General features: G+C 31.3%; 2 protein-coding genes across 2 annotated transcripts; both read left to right on the forward strand.

The window, feature by feature from the left end:
* Positions 1–1,747: 1,747 nt before the first annotated feature.
* LOC145331140 (uncharacterized) lies at positions 1,748–5,726 on the forward strand. Its single transcript, XM_080175767.1, has 6 exons — positions 1,748–2,625; positions 3,185–3,467; positions 4,111–4,375; positions 4,505–4,653; positions 5,152–5,407; positions 5,673–5,726. Exons 1-6 carry the CDS (start codon positions 1,764–1,766, stop codon positions 5,724–5,726), a joined length of 1,869 nt encoding a protein of 622 aa, XP_080031893.1. The 5' UTR covers positions 1,748–1,763.
* A 7,921-nt stretch (positions 5,727–13,647) lies between these two features.
* Positions 13,648–18,500, forward strand: LOC145332353 (uncharacterized). The gene is made up of 8 exons (XM_080177354.1): positions 13,648–13,699; positions 14,164–14,227; positions 15,260–15,298; positions 16,638–16,729; positions 16,948–17,020; positions 17,387–17,451; positions 18,005–18,053; positions 18,356–18,500. The coding sequence occupies exons 1-8, from the start codon at positions 13,671–13,673 to the stop codon at positions 18,443–18,445; spliced, it is 501 nt and encodes a 166-aa protein (XP_080033480.1). The 5' UTR covers positions 13,648–13,670; the 3' UTR covers positions 18,446–18,500.
* Positions 18,501–18,695: the final 195 nt, after the last annotated feature.

Here is an 18,695-nt window from a genome sequence, read left to right on the forward strand (position 1 = left end):
CGCCACCAAAAAAGTTTTTTATTGCATTTCTCGCCGAATTAGGCAATTTTGAATCATTTGAGACCATGTTATTTTTTTCAAAAAATTCTCCCCTTACATCGTAACATGCACCCCTGCGGGGGGACTGTGCTTTTAAAGATATTGAAACAAAATCTTTTTAGGTAGGTCAGTAAAAAAATATTTGAAAATATTTGAATAGAAAATGGCGGCGGGACCGCCGCTCCCGCCGTTTTCCGCCGCCACCAAAAAATAATTTTTTATTGCATTTCTCGCCGAATTAGGCAATTTGGAATCATTTGAGACCATGTTATTTTTTAAAAAAATTTTCCCCTTTTCGCCGCCGCCGTTTTCCGCCACCGCCCCCAAAAAAATTTTAAAAAATAACATGGTCCATATGATTCAAAATTGCCTAATTCGGCGAGAAATGCAATAAAAAACTTTTTTTGGTGGCGGCGGACGGCGGGAGCGACGGTGCTGCTGCCGTTTTTTTTTTTTTTAAGATACCAAAACTTGGGGTAATTAGTGACACAATCAAAAAGATTTCATCCAATTATCTCCCCCCGCAGGGTTGCTTGTAAAGGGAAAAATTTTTGAAAAAAATAACATGGTCTCAAATGATTCCAAATTGCCTAATTCGGCGAGAAATGCAATAAAACAATTTTTTTTGGTGGCTGCGGAAAACGGCGTTGGACGGCGGGAGCGACGGTGCTGCTGCCGTTTTTTTTTTGAAAGATACCAAAACTTGGGGTAATTAGTGACACAATCAAAAAGATTTCATCCAATTATCTCTAAAACTAAGGGAGTAGCACTCAAAATAAAATTGCTGGTATATCGTGTGACGAGTCACCACATTTCCCCCCCCCCCCTTTAGCAAAACGTTCGACCAGCGAATAAAAGACTTTGTCTTGTAGAACAATATTCGGATCTAGTGCAGTTAAAGGTAAAAATGTTTCTGGTATCGATTATATAAAAAAATCTATGAACTTTAAAGGCTGCTAGCTGCCAACGGCTGAACGTACACGCCATACCAATGATGTACAGGGAAAGCTTCACTTGAGAAAAAACGCGTAAATAAATCTTTTTTCGTGCATTTATGTGCACTGTGCATTGTTGATCAGTTAAAATTCCACATTATTTGTAGGTCTTCTTTTGGCGGTTAAAATTTTGTGCGAGCATAATCTTATATTCCTACGTTCCGCCGTTAGCATCCTTTAAAAGTCGTAGATTTTTTTGAGATTATCGTTACCAGGAACATTTTACCTTCACATGAACCAAATATTCTTCTCGCGTGAAAAATTACTGTTATAATTATTGCTTACTTTACTTTAAAATAATTTCAGATTACTTACAATAGAAAGCAGTATACTGCGATTAAATTTAAAATTAAGATTAGGTCAGATAATGACTCCTAAAATTAATTATGATATTTTGTGTTTTTCAATGTATTAATTCGTTCAGGACAGACATTTAGAGGATATTGAACTAAAATATTCTTGGACTTAATTTTTACTATGTTCTTTTATTTGTTGGTTTGAAAATATTGAGTTAGTTGGTTCAAGTTAGAAGTGTCTTAAAGTTTAACTAATAATCTTAATTCACAGAACCATTAATATCCTGAAAATCATTTTGTTTAAGTCAAATAACGTGAATACAAGCTTTTAAATTTCCTTAGTCCCTAGCCGTAAAAATGTGTTAATGCAAATCATTCATATGTATTACATTTTCTATGTTTAGGAATACTTTTTTAGAAATAATGCTTAAATATGGCTAAAGATAAGAGAAAGAAAAGTCACTCTTGTGATTATTGTGATAAAAGGTTTACTTGCAAAAGTAAATTGATTAGTCATACAAGAGTACATACAGGAGAGAAACCATATAGTTGCAAAGACTGTAGATTGTCATTTGCCTCAAATGGAAGCTTATCAAGACACTCTAGAGTACATACTGGTGAGAAACCATTTAGCTGCGAAGACTGTGGAAAATCATTCACTTCAAGAGAAAACTTAATCAGACACACTAAAAATCACCTTGGAGCTAAACCATACTCGTGTAATTATTGCGATGAAGCATTTTTACAAAAAGTTGACTGGATTGAACATAAAAAAGTGCATAAACTAGAGAAATTATTTAGTTGTGAATATTGTGGAAAATCATTCAATGAAAATGGAAACTTAACTACTCATATAAGAGTACATACTGGAGAGAAACCATATTCATGTAATTATTGTGAGAAGGCATTTGCACACAAAACTAACTTGACTGTTCACACAAGAGTACATACAGGAGAAAAACCATACTCCTGTGATTATTGTAAAGAAACATTTGCAAATTTTAATGGACTAAAATGTCACCAAAGTGTCCATACTGGTGAGAAACCATATTCATGTAACTATTGCGACAAAGCATTTATTCAGAAGAGTCAATTAATCTCACATAAAAAGTATATTCATATTCAGGAAAGAGAATTTATCTGCAGTCAGTGTGACAAATCATTTGTTACAAAGATGGATTTAAAGAGACATATGAGAGTCCATGAAGAATCGAGCAAGGTACAAGCAAAGAAGAAAAAGTCTAAAGAAAACACCGGAAACTTTACAATGAAAAATTGTAGTGACCGAGCTTCAGGCAGGCTCAAAATTCTTATTTCTTTCTTTTATGTTGACAAAATATTTAATGCACTGTTTTGGTCGATTTTACCATGTGTAATAAAATAATAATTATAGCGTAGCACCTACATAGTTAGAGTATGTGCATCTAGTACTTAACAGACAAGAGTTTTTTTAGAACTAAAGTTAGTCGTATTATCCAGTCTATCTGTATGCTCAGCATTTGTTTAGTCATTTCTTATTTTTTCTTCTTACTTTTATCATTCTTTATTAACTCAAGGCTACCAATAAAGAAAGAGGAGACAATGGTCTGTTTTTTTACACTAAAGTCCTCAAGTCTTAATATTAACGTTTTCTTATTCGTTGGCTCAACAACTTTGGGGACTTTTATCAATTTTGATTGGTTAGTTTATTAAGGTGTGTGTTCAACCGTTTCAGCCACTAATTGTAATCTATAGAAGGGATATTTTTGTGTATAATCATTGGGGATTTACACTCATTTACTGGCCGTTGTCCTTTAGATTCCTGGCTAACATGCATTCTTGTTTAATATATAAATAAATTTAAGCTCGCTATAGAATCAGTGAATGATAATGATATAGAGAAGAACTCAGTACAACTACCTGAAGAAGATTTACATGAAAAAATGACTGAAACTAATTTTGAAGAACAAATGAATGAAGGCAATGATAATGTTTCAACTTCAATTGAAAATAGGCTTTCTTACATTAATGAAAATACTATGGATGAGACCTCTAACAATAAAAACGATATCATAACAGAAGATTCTAATACAATCAACAATGAAAATACTATGGATGCAAATGGTTGTAGTTTAGCCTCAAGTGATAACAAGCACAGGTACTAATGATTCCTGTTTCTCCCTCTACTTTTTCTTAATTGTTTGCTTTTTTTCATTTCTGTATAGTTTTGATTGTCTTTGTAAGGTCTTAAAAATCATCAACAACCAATAATTTTGAGAATATCAAAGCTTTAAATTATAAAAATGTAGGCCATCAATAAAGAATTTGACATAAAATATATAATTAAAAAATTATTTATTCAAGTTTATAAAATTGTTTTAAGCTTTTAAAATACACTAGCGACTTCGCCCCCAGCCTCTAGGGGCTTTGCCCAAAGTGGTGATCAAAAAAAAATTTTGGCAAAATTTGTAAAAGGACCAAGGAACGCTTCAGCAAAAAAAAAAGGGGGAGGGAATTTTTTGTTTTTGGGGGGGTTGGGGGTGTTCCACCCCCCAAGAAAATAGCCTAAAACCACAACAGGACCAGTAGTTATATTCTCTGAAGAGTAGAATCCGATCGTTTCACTGGTTACCGAGATCTTAATGGAGAGACGGACGGACAGACGGACGGACAGACATCATTCTACTTTGTATTATAGATGAACAAACTAGGTATTGAACTTACATCTTGATTTTATTGTATTTTATGCAGCTTAAAATTATTGGAAAAAGTCCTCTGTAATAAATTATTTGTTGTTATAGAATAGAAGACCTGAAATTTCGAGTTGCTATTTACAAAGAGAATCTAGCAAAGACCAAGGAAGAAAATGACCAAATAAAGAAACAATTTTTACAAACTAAAAAGATGCTTGAGAAAGAAATATTTGAACTAAAGGATAAGCTAAAGGAAATTGAGGAAAGTATTATGGATCTATTGAAAGAAACTGCCCATGAAATAGATAATGATGATCAAATACAAACATTGAGAAATCAACTTGAATATTATAAAGAAAAGCTCAACTCAAAGGTATATTTTTTTATCTCATTTTACCCCCCCATCTTTTGATAACTAATGGTAAAGCAGGTCAAAAGATTTGATGTTATAAAATTAGTTTATAGGTATAATCTGATATTATAAGAGTTTAATGTTTTCTAGATTGAAAAGCTTGAAGAATTGAAATCAAATCCTATCAATGAAGAAGAAGAGAAGGAAGTTGTTACACCTTTAAATGAAGATATACATGTATCTGATGAAATTGATTCTGATGAAAACATCTATGAGGATGATATTCCTATTCTTGAAAGGTAAATATTTGTAATGTGGGTTAAAGTGAGATGTTTAAACTCATAATAAATCTATTATCAATTTTAAAACTTTATTGCTTATGTATTCCCTAATAACAATACTATAAACCTTAGCTTAAACATTTCATTGCAGCTAGGAACTTTGCTTTCCAACTTTTCTTATTTTAGTATTCCAGCTTTTTAATACGGTAATCTGTCTGACTGTTTGTCAATATAACATCTTTACCTAAAAATTTTATAATAGTTATTTCCCGCATCGTATCATAAACGGCTTTCCGCGGATATAGAATGTTCGGCACCTCGGGGCTAAAAAAAACTGATTTTAATCTTATGATTGTACATTTTTATATTCGTTGATACGATGCTAGACATAGTTTTTTCGTATGGATGAGGACCGGTTCCTATCTACCGGATTTGAATGAATACAAGAAATATTTTAAAAATTGTTTTATGTTTAATCTTCCTTTCTAAAAGACCGTGCTTACATATTCCTTCTAGGAAACTTGAAACTGAGCTAAGAGGTTTAAAATCAGAACTACAAAAGGCAAAAGAAAACAAAGTTAAAATAAAACAAGAGGCTTTAGATGTTGAAACAGAATTACACATGAAAATAGCAGCACTCAAGTGTAAACTTGAGGATAAAAATAAAGAACATGAAAGATTAATAAACAAAGATGTTGAGCAACTAACCAAGTCCACCGTGGCAAGGCTAAAAAGAAAACTGTTGAATGTGAAAGAAAATATCAGGAAAAAGGTCAGTTTTATAGTCTCTCTAAAGAGCAGTTGTTGTAAAACATTTATAGGCCTTTTTCTAGATATTTTTAAAAAAATTTGCTTGGCTCAGAGTTGTCTAATCATACTCAGACATTAATAATAGGAAAAGTATATGTAGATCCTCCCCCCACCCCTTTGAAAGTTTCACAGCTTAACTGCATACAGTGAATCAAGAAAAGTTTAAAATTTGAATACATCTCCTATTTCGACTGGTAGACTACCAATTTAATTTTTGTAATTTTTAGAAGAAAAGAATTGCCACTCTGACTGGAAAAGCATTAATCACACAGGAAAGTTAAAATTTTTTTTATTTCTAAAATAAGTTTTTAAAATTTATGATGTAAAGTAAAAAGTTTTCTTGTCTGTGAAGTTTAAGATTTCAATTCCTTTTTGGGAAGATTCACATAGGTCAATAGATATTCAGTTCAGTTCAGGCGCGTCTCTCTTTTGGACTCTGTAGTCCAGAGAATACGGCCACCCTATTCCTCCATGATGTCCTGTCCTTGGCATGTTTTTTAGCTTCTCCCCATGTTAATTTTAAATTACTGAGGTCTTTTTCAGTGCTCTGCCTCCAGGTCATTTTTGGTCGTCCCTGTTTACGTTTACTAGTGGTGGGGTTCCATTTTAAGCAGGTCAATAGATGATTTATGCTAAATAATTGTTTTTAATTTAGGCTATCTTTCTTTCACCTCCTTACTAATTTGTAATGTAAAGACCGTAATGTAATTTAAGACCATAAACAATTAGATTTTGAATAGATTTTAACTTTATTAGAGAGCTGAATATAATTCGCATCAAGAAGACCAAGTTCAAGAAAGATTAGGTTTGTTAATTTCTATTTAGGTTATCTTATCCTATACTATAAAGCAGTAAGGCTTTTTTGTCTCTAGCGTAGGATTTAGCTAACCACAGAACCGACATGGTTCTCCTTTACAGTGAAGCTTCTCATAAGTTCTGGGAAGTTTTTTTTGCTATATTAGCGAAGGGTACCACCACCCTCCCCCTCCAATTTTTTCACCCATAAAATTTTTTTTACTTTTCTTTTTGACACTTAAATAAAAAGTGAAGGGTTTCCAATTTAACCCCCCATTATCATTATAATCATTATCAGTATAATCAACAAGCAAAATAAATCTAAAATAATATTTGGGGGGCAAACGGAGAGGTCGTCAATTTTACGATGTGTTTTCCGGATTAATTTCGTTATTTGTATAAGCTGCGTAGCCTCTACTACAGTATATAGAAGTCAATTGTTTGTCTGTATATAAAAATCTTTACAATACCTTTAGAAACATGTCTATGTAGTAGCTTATCTTTTACGAGAAAGGCTGCTGTCCATGACACTCTAGCGTTGGGTCCAACAACTAACAACTATTAATGTCGCGCACCTTACATAGCAGCAGTAGGAAATATTTTTAACGTCTTTAGTTATGACGCAGTGTTAAGTCAGAATTAGTACCTCCCCGAAGACGAGTAGATGTACTGTATGTTGAGCCACAGTCGAGGGTTTAGTTCAAGTTTGTTTAAAAGGATAAGAAAATTAGTGATTAAAACGTTTGAACATTCAACAGCCAACCAATCAAAATTCACTATAGTCCCCAAAATTTAAGTCAACGAATAAAAAAATGTTATTGTTAAACTTTGGAGACTAGTGTAATAAACAGCCAATTATTCCCTCTTTCTCTTTTTCTGAGTTAGCAACCTAATATTATGATTTAGATCTATCTGATACTGGCAATAGTTGCCCCGTAGTTGATGAACAACTCAATGAGAACACAAATATTAATACGAGAGAAATTCCTGTGAACAATTCAAATCAGAAAAGGTATTCTTCAGCTATTGTCTTAAAATCTTGATACATCCGCAAAGGGGGATGTTAAGGTAAAAATTTACACACCCATATTTTAAAGAGGGAGTGTGGTAAAAAAAAAATTACCCTTCACGAATAAAGGGGGGGGGGGAAATGTGGTGACTCGTGCCACGACATACCAGCAATTTTATTTTGGGTGCTACTTCCTTAGTTTTAGAGATAATTGGATGAAATCTTTTGGGCTGGGTCAGTAATTACCCCAACTAGAGGTATCTTTCAAAAAAAAACGGCGGCGGGACCACCGCTCCCGCCGCCGTTTTCGTCCAAGGATGCTTTATAACTTTTGAATATATTTATCATGCTTGGAATGGACGCCTAGGGGAGTGTATCCACCCCCTTAATAATAAATCTCTTAATTGGGGAAGGGGGGAGTATCAAAAATCGTAAGGAGGATGTCCAAAATATTGTCTTATTTGCAGGATATGATTTAAAATGATATGAATGAATTTTAGGAAAAATAGAAAGAAGAAAGATGTAGAGAAAAGAAAAGAGAAAGAGGCAGAAAAACAAATTACCAGACATTTAACTCTCTGGTTTTAAACTCCTTTGGATGCTTTGATTTTTTTATTGCCATATTTAGTCCAGTTTTAGACTTTAAGCTGATTTTAAAAATTGTAAAAGATGATTTCCCTAATGCTTACAGGCGGCAGAGCCCTGTTTTAATTCAAAAGTTTCTACAGTGTAGTTAATGATAGTCCAACGAAAGATAATTCTTTTGCCTCTAATATTTTCGCTCTATAAGTCACAACAAATTACAATTTTCATCATATTTCACTTAGAATGAAATAAAGATTTATGTAAAAATATATACTTGTACTAATATTCGTCCAATATTTTTTTTTGTTTAAAATAAATATTTTTTATATAAATATTTTTGCAATCTGTACCTTTAATTTAGATAACAATGATGACAACATCCATTAGTAGCGAATAGTATTTACTAAAATGTTAAAAATCCTAGAAATCATTGAACTTTTCAATGTTATATTTTAGTGTTTTTTTGCACTTATACTTTTAAGACTTGCGTATATTCGCGGTATGCTTGGTCTCTTAAATCTAACAAGAATAAAAACATCTATAAAAGCGAAGGAAAGACAAACGAACAATAACTTTAGTAGAGTGTCAGAACTTAAATAGGAAAACATTCATTTCTAAGTCTAAACGAAATTGTACATAAACCTGTTACAAAATTGCGTAAATGTAGATACAATAATAGTTATTTCTCGTATTGTATTATAAACAGCTTTCCGCGGATATAGAATGTACAATTATAAGATTAAAACCAGTTTTTTAGCCCCGAGGTGCCAAAGGCACGGGTTAAAAAAGCTGGTTTTAATCGTATGATTGTACATTTTTATATTCGTAGAAAACTGGATATAATACGATGCTAGACATAGTTTTTTCGTATGGACGATAACCGGTTCCTATCCACCGGATTCGAAAGAATACGAGAAAAGGTCATACTTTTATTTTCAGGATTTGACAATAGAGATGGCTCGTTTCTAATACTTTACATTGTTGTCCTAAGAAACAGTATTCCAAAAATCCGATAAATAAGATCATCAAATTATTCAAAAAAAAATTTCAAAATGTAAAAAAAATCAGCATGTTTTACATGGACGTACTTTTGAAAATGATTATAGAGTTGCTACGCTTTCTAATTCATACCTAATTGTTATAGAAATCATCATGCAAATAATTCTAACATGTTTAAATTAACGAAAGAGCAAACCGTTCAAGGCGGACGGACCAACCCTAATTATAGAAAAGCTTCGCTTCTAAAAATCAATGTGTAAGTCATTTTGAAAGTGACTCCTACGCACGAATAGAAAATATGCGTATATGTAGATTAGAGAAAAGAGTACGTAAGAGTCAAACCTAAACAAGGATGTCAACAATATTTTGTAGATTTAATCAGGTTTTTATGTTGAAAAGATTGGCTGGAAAAGATGTCATAATTGATATCATTAATGTTTACAATATGATAATAATGGATTTATTATTTCTTGGATCGAATACTAAATTATCATGTATTCTAATAAAGTGAAACTTGTAGCAGGATAAAATAACGACCCCATCCCACCCCAAACCCTACCTTTCTACTGGATGAACGAACTGACAAATAAGTGATGATTAATCTAGCAACCTAAATTGACGACAATATTCCCCTGTCATACTATCCACGTGTATTATATATCCATTATCATATTGGATAAAATGGTCGTGGATGACATATTATCGACATTATTTCATGACTTTATGGTTATATCATGGATATAGAATAGAATATACATGGTATTTTTATTGGTCAGTTCTTTCATCCAGTATGAGGGGAAGGGATGGAGGAAATCGTTTTTTTAGCCCGCTGCGAGTTTTACTTTATTGACCGAAACGAAAATCTGGTGTAACATCCAAGTAATAATATAACCATTGCTACAATATTGTTTTTATTAGATTTGTATCAAAGAATATTTGTAACTTGACAACCATGGTTTTAAAAATTTCGTTGCATCATTTGATTTTTTTTGTTTTTCATCATAATAATGATTCTCATTTTCTTGCATGGTGGGGCTATGATAATAGAAGATTTTTAAATATTATTTTCAAAGATTTTTTCTTCTTATGCATTGTAAATAAACATAAAAAATGATTTATTTTCCAACAGGTGTTAGTTAAAGAATTTGATAGATTCAGCGTTGAAATGTTTATACGCTTATATGAGGTCTTGGGGTAGGTAATTGACGTGGTAAAAATGCATGAGTGACGTCGAAACTTTAAATTTGTTAATTTTAACCTCTTTTGTTTATAAAAAATGTTTAAGCAATAGCAAACATTATGAGAAAAAATCTCTAAAAAAAAGGAATTTAATTAAATTTTTCAAAGTATTACATAACACTTATGTGGGTTTTTAAAAAGAGGTACATTAAAATTGAGTTTCTAACATTATTTTTATTTTTTTTAAAACATTTATTTTTATTGATTTATAACTATAATAACACCATATTATTAAACCAAAATAATACCCTTATGATCTAACATTTATAGTATCACTCTATAACATATTTTTACTTCCATTGCATGGCTTGAAAAATTTTGACTTGAGTAACCAGTATTATGTAAGCCTACGCTAAAGACATAGGCCCATTCAAACACACACACACGCACACACACATATACGAAATTTAGTTTATTATGGTGATTCATTAAGTGAAGTTTAGAATTTACGAAATTAAATTTCAATTTTGTGATTTTAAAAAAGTGATTTTATTTTTATAAAGCAGTTATAAACTGCTTTGAAATGAAGTGAATGACTCATGTGTAGTTATTTGTTTTATTCTTAGAAATTATTTCTTAATTATTTATTACAAGCGGCTGTGCCTTACCCATCTAGGAGCTATTTATTAGAAGTTTAAGGAAAAGAGACTAAAACCTTACTTAGATAAGAGAATTAAACACCCTAAAACCATCCAGGGATCTATGAGAAGCCTCTATGAAATGGAGAACTCATTTGGTTTAGTGGTTATCGAAATTTTGAGCTACAGACAAAAAAACCTACTATATAAGTGTCCAAACTTTTCAACAATTAATTTTGTCCTAATTAATTAATCTTGTTTATCATCATTTTTGTTGAATATCAATTTATTGTCCATTGTCTTTTCCCTGAATATATGCAAGAAATATTTCTTTGCATGACGTACAGGAGCCGACAGCCGCCAAAAAGCTGTCAATTAAACCAATTTGACTAATAATTTGATTATTTATGACAGACATATTGCTCAAAAAGTTACTGGCCTCATAGGTTTTTTGCGGTGGATGTCAAGAAACAATCCACCTCAAGACACTCTAAAGCTTCCATAAAAAGCACAGCCAATCATTTAAAATAATTTTGCTTCGGGCCAAAAATTGTATACTTTATATATAAGACATTTTTTAATCTTCCCTGAAAAGTACAATTAATTAGTATCAGCAATTTTAGATAACCTTACTACTTTATAATATGTGATAGGATAAACATCTAGCAAATGAACATCGATTTTTCTGCGGCTCACAGATAATTGTCACGCGGCTGCCGATCCCTGATGACGCATATTGTACGCAAATATGCATATAAGGCATAAAATATGACTTTATGTTGATTGTATATATGACTAGGCTCAGCATAAATTTATACGTACCTACAGGGTGAACGCCCAAAATGTTAGTTTTTACTCAAACAATTTTACTCAAACAAAAGAAATGACAACCTTCATAAAGCGTAAATGTTTTTTTAATACATGATGCTTAAAAAGGACACAATTAAATTTTAATGCTTCTTTTAAAAATTACTACTATTTTAAAAATAATTGTTTTAAAAGTGGATATCTTTTTTAATTATAATTCAAAGTTACAATAGGACTTAAAATTATGGGATGATTCTTTCAGCATTTAAAGAATTGACAAGCAGACTATTTAAAATTGATAATCTCGTTGCAACAATTGTTAAGTTACTTTTATAGTTATCTTCATTCAAAGTTTAAAATTAATCGGACAGGTTTAACATGTTTAAATTAGAATTTATGACACATTTTTTTCAACATTTGACCAAAACTAAGTATTGTAAAATTTTTGGGACAAGCTGTATCAAATTTTACTTTTAAACCAAATATACAGCTTCAAATACTTTTTTTTTGTACATTATACAAAGTCAAAAATACAAGCTATTTCCAAAGCAGAATAAGAGCTAATGTTTCATCTATATTTTAATTTATGAAAAACGATTAAAACTTTTCTTTTTATACTTGAAAGTCTTCTTTGAAAATATCTAAGTTGAGAAATAATATGTCTATATTATTAAGATCATTCATGTTTATACGCTATTGGGGCCGCCTAGCGACCCTTTGAAATATTTATTTTACTTGGGAGGGTGGTGGTACCCTCCCCAAAAATAGTTGTAACCTTTCTAGGACCTATGAGAAGCTACAATGTAAAGGAGAACCATATTGGTTCAGCGGATAACTGTTACTGGGAGATAAGATTAACAAATGTTGCTTGTAGAGTAGTTTCACTTGAAGAAACTAAATTTGTAGAAGGCACTAAAGAAACACACCTAAACACGCACCATGTCAAACTAAAGAACGGGGATACAAATTAAAAACAGTAAAATATGCTTCGAAATCAAAAGTCTTTTTGTGTTGTAAAATTGATATAAATTTTTATTAATTCGACTTTATTAGTAAGGCATCTACTCCCCCAAACGTACATCCCCCCCTCCCCCCGCGCCCAATGGGAAGAAAACAGTAAAATAGCCTAAAACCCCTCAGAGACCCAAGTAAAGACTCCTTAAAATGAAGAACTCAATCTTAACAGCCAAACAAAAATATATTTGACTGTTTAATGTGTTGTCATTTTACTCTATAATAGTTTACTGTTCTGTTTTCATTGAGATATTGTAATCTTATTGTTGTTGCGTCACTTATGAAAATTATTGTTCTTGCTTAAAATACTTTTTAGGACAATCATCCCTTTTCATATCACACAACGAAAAACTGCAGCCTTTATATTTGGGCATGAGAGTGAGGCACTCAAAAAGATCCCGTTAAATTTATTTGCTTTTTTAAAACTTAATTTTGACATTAAAACAAGAATGACAAAGTCCAATAGTCAAGAGGATTTTTCAAAAAGTAAATTACGAAAAATAGAAGAGATAAAATAGATCAAGTAAGATAAAAGTTGAAAGCTAAATTTTTTATACAATCAATTCTTAAACATTCAAAGAAAACCAAAAGGGACATCCAAGCTAGCTTTTTATTTTTAAAGGAATAAAATAAGGGGTTTCAAAGGTTTAAGGGGGTTAATCTAATTTATTTTTTAATTTGTGTGGTAAAACAAGAGGTTTTAAAGTTTGAGGGGGGGGGGGGCAGATAACAGTGCAATTGTAAGTATGACGGACAGGCATAACTTACACAATAGCTTCGCTACCTAAAATTGGCAAAAGCTTAAGAAACTAAATAGAAATGTAAAGGTCAAATAAACTGAATGGTTTTTAAAAGCAAAGCTTTTCTATAATAAGGGTCGGTCTGTCCGTAACGGATAGCTCTTTCCGTTAATTAATGCATGTTAGAACTGTCACATTGATTTTAAACAGATTTAAGAAAGCAACTTTATAATTGTTACATTTAAAACATGCTAATTTTTAACTTCTTTGACAATAACTTTTTGTATGAAATAATTATTCTATTATATAATTTTTGGAATGGAAGAGTTATTGTTTGTTCTTTTTCTGATTTTAGAGCTCTGTTTTCATAGATGATGTCTTCCTAGTTATTTGAAATCTTTTAATTGTTTTTTTTATTTCAATATTTGTTATTTTCAGATCAAGAAATAATCTTATAAAATGGGAGGAACTAGTCAGTCAAAACTCGTGTAAGTATTTTATCGTAACTCCGCTATTGTGTATATGTATCATCCATGTTAACCCTAATTACTGGTGGCTTATTGCTGTTTTTTTAATAGTATAACAGATGAGGGGTGACATATGTCTCCTACTCCCCAGAATACCGATTTCCTTTACGCTGAAATGCAAAAAATATAATTATTGCCAGGATTTTATTTGTAGATGATTTGGAAAGTAAGAAATGAAAAATATTCAATTACGAAATATTCCTTTTAATTAGTATCGCCAAGGCTTAGGGGGAGGTTTGAAAATTGCTTAAAATTATCCAAAGACATTTAAAAGCTTCCTTAAAAATACAATCAATTTTGACAAGCAACTTCCGTGATCATTAGCTTAAGACAAAAAGAAAACCTCATTACTTTATAATATAGGATTATGTCCTTGCTCAGGTTGATATTATTCCTTATTTATTGACTAAATTGATTATTTTTAGTGACTCCCAAATGGTGACTGGCCTATCATTTATGGAGGAAGGAGAATTTTCTAAATTATACAAAGTAAGTTACGTGTTTTCAGGGATAAGACAATGGCCGGCTATTTTTTCCAATGTTGCTTCGAATCCGATTGATATTTCCTGGATTAGAACTAATTCTCAGTCATACTGAAAAATCATGTACAGCATCGAATTACAGATAATTTTTTTTACGAAAATTAAAATAAAAATCATAAAATTAAAACAAGGTCCTTCTGCCCCATCAGGCTAACAAAGAGGTTTAGGCCTTTTCCATTATTAAAGCTGTTCATAATACGATGCGATAAATATTTACTATTCTTACATTTTTTCTTCAAATTTCAAATTATAATTACAGAAATGAGAAAATTACCCCATTTTTTGTTCTGATTAAAAAAAAACAAGTTTACAATATTTTATATTGCAACGTTTACTTCTTTTTAAAAGTTTTTGCTACAATTATGGTCGGTCCGTCAGTGCGGTTAGCTCTTTTTGTTAAATTAGACATTTTCACATCGATTTAAAACTTTGCATGATAATTCCTGCAACAATTATTTAGGACGATCTAAGAAGCATAGCAACTGTTTAGTATATGAAATAAGCATTGTATTCATCTATTTTTTTTTATTAATGACCCTAAAGGCAACAAGGTACAATATTATGAGCGAAGTCCTAAAATGAGAGTATGTCCTTTAAACCTATCCTATATTTTAGAAATTTTGCAACAAGTTTATATACAATTTTAGTAAAACTTAAGTTCCGACTCCCTGCCACGTTCGTTTGTTACTCCGTCTGATTTTTAGTGCTTCGCTTTTATGTATGTTAAAAGAATAGTTAAGTAATAGAATGTAGGAGGCATGCGCTATTTGTAACTCTGCCTACATGGCGGAGCCCTGTCCCGATTTTGTATTTGAAATCAACTAATAGCGTCATAAATATAAATACAGCCGAGTCCCTACAAAAGCACAGAAATCAATTTGCTAGCAAAACTAAATGGGTCTCCGCAACTTGAGACAAATAGTTTTCTAGATTATACATCTATACTTATACATTTATTGTTGTCATTTTCTTTTGTCAGGGATATTTTGCAGCAACAAAGAAGCCAGTGTCAATAAAGGTAAAATAATGGATATATAATTACTTGGATAGTGCACCAGATTTTCATGTACGTTGATAAAGTGATGCTCGTCGATGGCTAAAATAATAATACACCCATCCACCCCTTTACCACTTCCCCTCCCCTCATACTGGATGAACGAATTTACCCATAAATGAGGTACATATTAGCAACAAAATTTCCCCTGTCAATATATCCACATATATATATCCATTATTAAAACAAGTATATTTTTAACAACCGAAACCCCCCTAATTCTATATAGGATAATAATGATAATAATAATAATAATAGAACTTTTATTCAATAACTCTTCAATCCTGTTATGAGTAAATCACATAGACAATTAATTATTATATTGAAATTACATGTTAATATTTCATACTATATCGATAATAATTATATGTTGTTATTATGTATACTAACCCTGTGGAACTCTTTTTCTTTAATTAACCCAACCCAGACTAAAATACATAATAGAATTAAAGTTTGCTTGTAGAGGGAACCAATTAAAAGTAAAATTATTGAAATGCGCTGGTTGCGTGATTTATTTTTCTTGTTGTACTAAGATAAAAATTTTGGTCATACATATAAGAAAAGATAAAGAGGAAACATTGTTCTGGAAAATTGATGATAATAGTGTGTGGGATTTAAAACTTGATTTTTTTAGCGAGATTTCCTGTACGCAATTCTAGGCATAATAATAGTTTGATTAAGTCATAATTAGTTCTTAGTATCTCTAAGAAGAATTATTTAGTTCAAATAAGAGGATGTAATCATTATATACTAGAGTAACAGGATGTCTGACTGTCTGCACCGAATAATTTTGCTAACCGCCTAACAGATATGGTTTTACTTTACAGTGTAGCTTCAGGTCTAAATAGAGAAGGTTTATAGCTGTTTTTCTTTCTATCTATTTATGTGTATATCTATCTATATGTCTCTTAATCAATTAATATATCCATCTATCTATTTATCTATCTTTCTAACTATCTATCTATCTATCTATCTATCTATCTATCTATCTATCTATCTATCTATCTATCTATCTATCTATCTATCTATCTATCTATCTATCTATCTATCTATCTATCTATCTATCTATCTATCTATCTATCTATCTATCTATCTATCTATCTATCTATCTATCTATCTATCTATCTATCTATCTATCTATCTATCTATCTATCTATCTATCTATCTATCTATCTATCTATCTATCTATCTATCTATCTATCTATCTATCTATCTATCTATCTATCTATCTATCTATCTATCTATCTATCTATCTATCTATCTATCTATCTATCTATCTATCTATCTATCTATCTATGTGTAGGTGCCCAAAGTACCAGATTACATAAGGAAAGAAAAGAAAGCTGTAAAAGTACAAATTGAGGAAGCTAAAAAGTTACTCAACACAAATATAAGGTAAAAAGCTAAAAGTATAAAGGCTAGAGGAGGGAGGGGACATTATGTTGTAAAAAGCACAGGTACCCAAAGTTTTTGACTATGTAAATTTAATAGTTTCATTATGGGTACTTTTAATAAATTTAGATTGATTACCCCACACAAACCCTTGAAAGCCTTAATTTACCCACCTCAAAATTAAAACCTTGGACGTCCCTGTCAGAAATATTTTTTTTTAGGAAACCAATTGGAGATAGAGTAGTAAGAGTTTTGAATATTGGATATGATGATTTTAGAAAAGAAATTTGGATAGTAAGTTTTCATTAATAAATCTAGTCTACATTTGTAATTTATTAGTTGTTAGTCTTGTTTCTTGTTTATTGCAAACGTTTTAAATGATAAATTTCTAAAAATTATAAATTCTAATTAGAGAAGAGTTTATTTATATTACATTATCCTATTCATCCCTATATCCAACATAGTGGGGCCGCTTTTTTATTTGAGTAAAGAAGACAAAAAATAGCGAATCCAAATGTTATAAATTTATAGTCTCTAAGTAATAAATGCGCTCACAGGAGCCATTTAACGTTTGCTGGAGACTTGGAGGATCAAGAACTTGAGAATCATACCTGGAACCTAAAACTTGTATTCTTACTAATTCTGAATTATTCTATCTAGATAAAAGATTACGTTGATGGAACAGATTTAGAATCAATTATGAAGAACCCTAGCTTATGTCCAAGGTTTGTCTTTAATAGCGAAGTTACTATTTAAGTTTGATGTGTTGTTTGGTCTGTCATATTATGCAATAGGCAATAAAGATAATACTATAAAATATTTCTTAGGGTTTCCTAAGTTTTACATATTCCTTAATATCTATCTAAGGAAACTCTTAGGTTAGCCTATGAGATTAGCATACCTACAGGAAAACAAAAAAGATATTTATTGAACCATAAATTGTAAAGAAGAAAAATACGTTAGAATAGTATGTAATACTTGTATAGTTTATAACACAGGATTTATAAAGCTTAGCATTAAAATTGGACAACGAAATCAGTGATAATAAGGGCACATTGCCCCCCCCCCCCTCCCTCTCAATTTTAGATTTAACCAGGGGCGATTTCTCTTGTTCTCGTGGTTTAACTCTCACCCAAAATGGTTCTACAACTTACCATAACCTATAAAAAGATACAATGTAAAGGAGAACGATATTGGTTTAGCGGTTCAGATAAACAGACAAACACCCACACACAAACATCATATTACTTTTATATAAGGATATATTTTATTTCTTAGTTTGGCAAGTCCTGAAGAAAGAATGCGCGTTGCCGTTGGAATCGCTCAGGTATTGTAAAACTTTTTCCAGTTTGGCTTTGAAACCGATTAATGTCCGCCGGATTAGAACTGGTTAGAGCCATACTGAAAAATCATAAATATTATCGTATTTCATATCCTAAAATGTAAAGTAGTAATGTTTTTTTTTTCTGAAGCCTAAGAATTCATTAACTACTGAACTACCTTGGGATAGTTTTGTGCTATTTTTCTGCTTCTTCTTGTACTTTTAAATGCAGAGCCACTAGAAACTAGGGGCGAAAACCGCTAGTTTATTGTTAAAATAAATCTGAATATACCATTTTTATATTTTAGGGTATTACGTATCTACACAGTCTACGCAGTCCTGTAGTTCACGGAGATTTAAAACCTACAGACATCATTCTTACAGCAGAGGAAATTTAATGCATTTTTATGAAATCTTTTTTTAACATGAATTATTTGGCAAACAAGAATGACAACATCTAATATTAGCTCACTACAAAAAAAAATCATGGATGGACAAACGAAAAGATGTTAGTTTAACATTTGAGTGTCTTCCCCCAATGAACATTTTCCAGTGGGGCTTCGAAACCGATTAATATCCGCAAGATTAAAACTGGTTCTCAGTCACTAAAAACATAATACGATAATTAGATAAATACATATTCTAAAA

This window comes from Acartia tonsa, chromosome 11, assembly GCF_053477335.1.
Source record: "Acartia tonsa isolate MP-2025a chromosome 11, ASM5347733v1, whole genome shotgun sequence".
NCBI lineage: Eukaryota > Metazoa > Arthropoda > Copepoda > Calanoida > Acartiidae > Acartia > Acartia tonsa.

Bases quoted from the DNA above. Each gene is read 5' to 3' on its own strand.
- LOC145332353 (XM_080177354.1), top strand. From the start codon at position 13,671: ATGGGAGGAACTAGTCAGTCAAAACTCGT. The intron at 16,730-16,947 runs GTAAAAAGCTAA...ATTTTTTTTTAG, and splicing joins TTACTCAACACAAATATAAG to GAAACCAATTGGAGATAGAG. The intron at 17,021-17,386 runs GTAAGTTTTCAT...TATTCTATCTAG, and splicing joins TTAGAAAAGAAATTTGGATA to ATAAAAGATTACGTTGATGG.
- LOC145331140 (XM_080175767.1), top strand. From the start codon at position 1,764: ATGGCTAAAGATAAGAGAAAGAAAAGTCACTCTTGTGATTATTGTGAT. The intron at 3,468-4,110 runs GTACTAATGATT...TTGTTGTTATAG, and splicing joins TCAAGTGATAACAAGCACAG to AATAGAAGACCTGAAATTTC. The intron at 4,376-4,504 runs GTATATTTTTTT...AATGTTTTCTAG, and splicing joins AAGAAAAGCTCAACTCAAAG to ATTGAAAAGCTTGAAGAATT.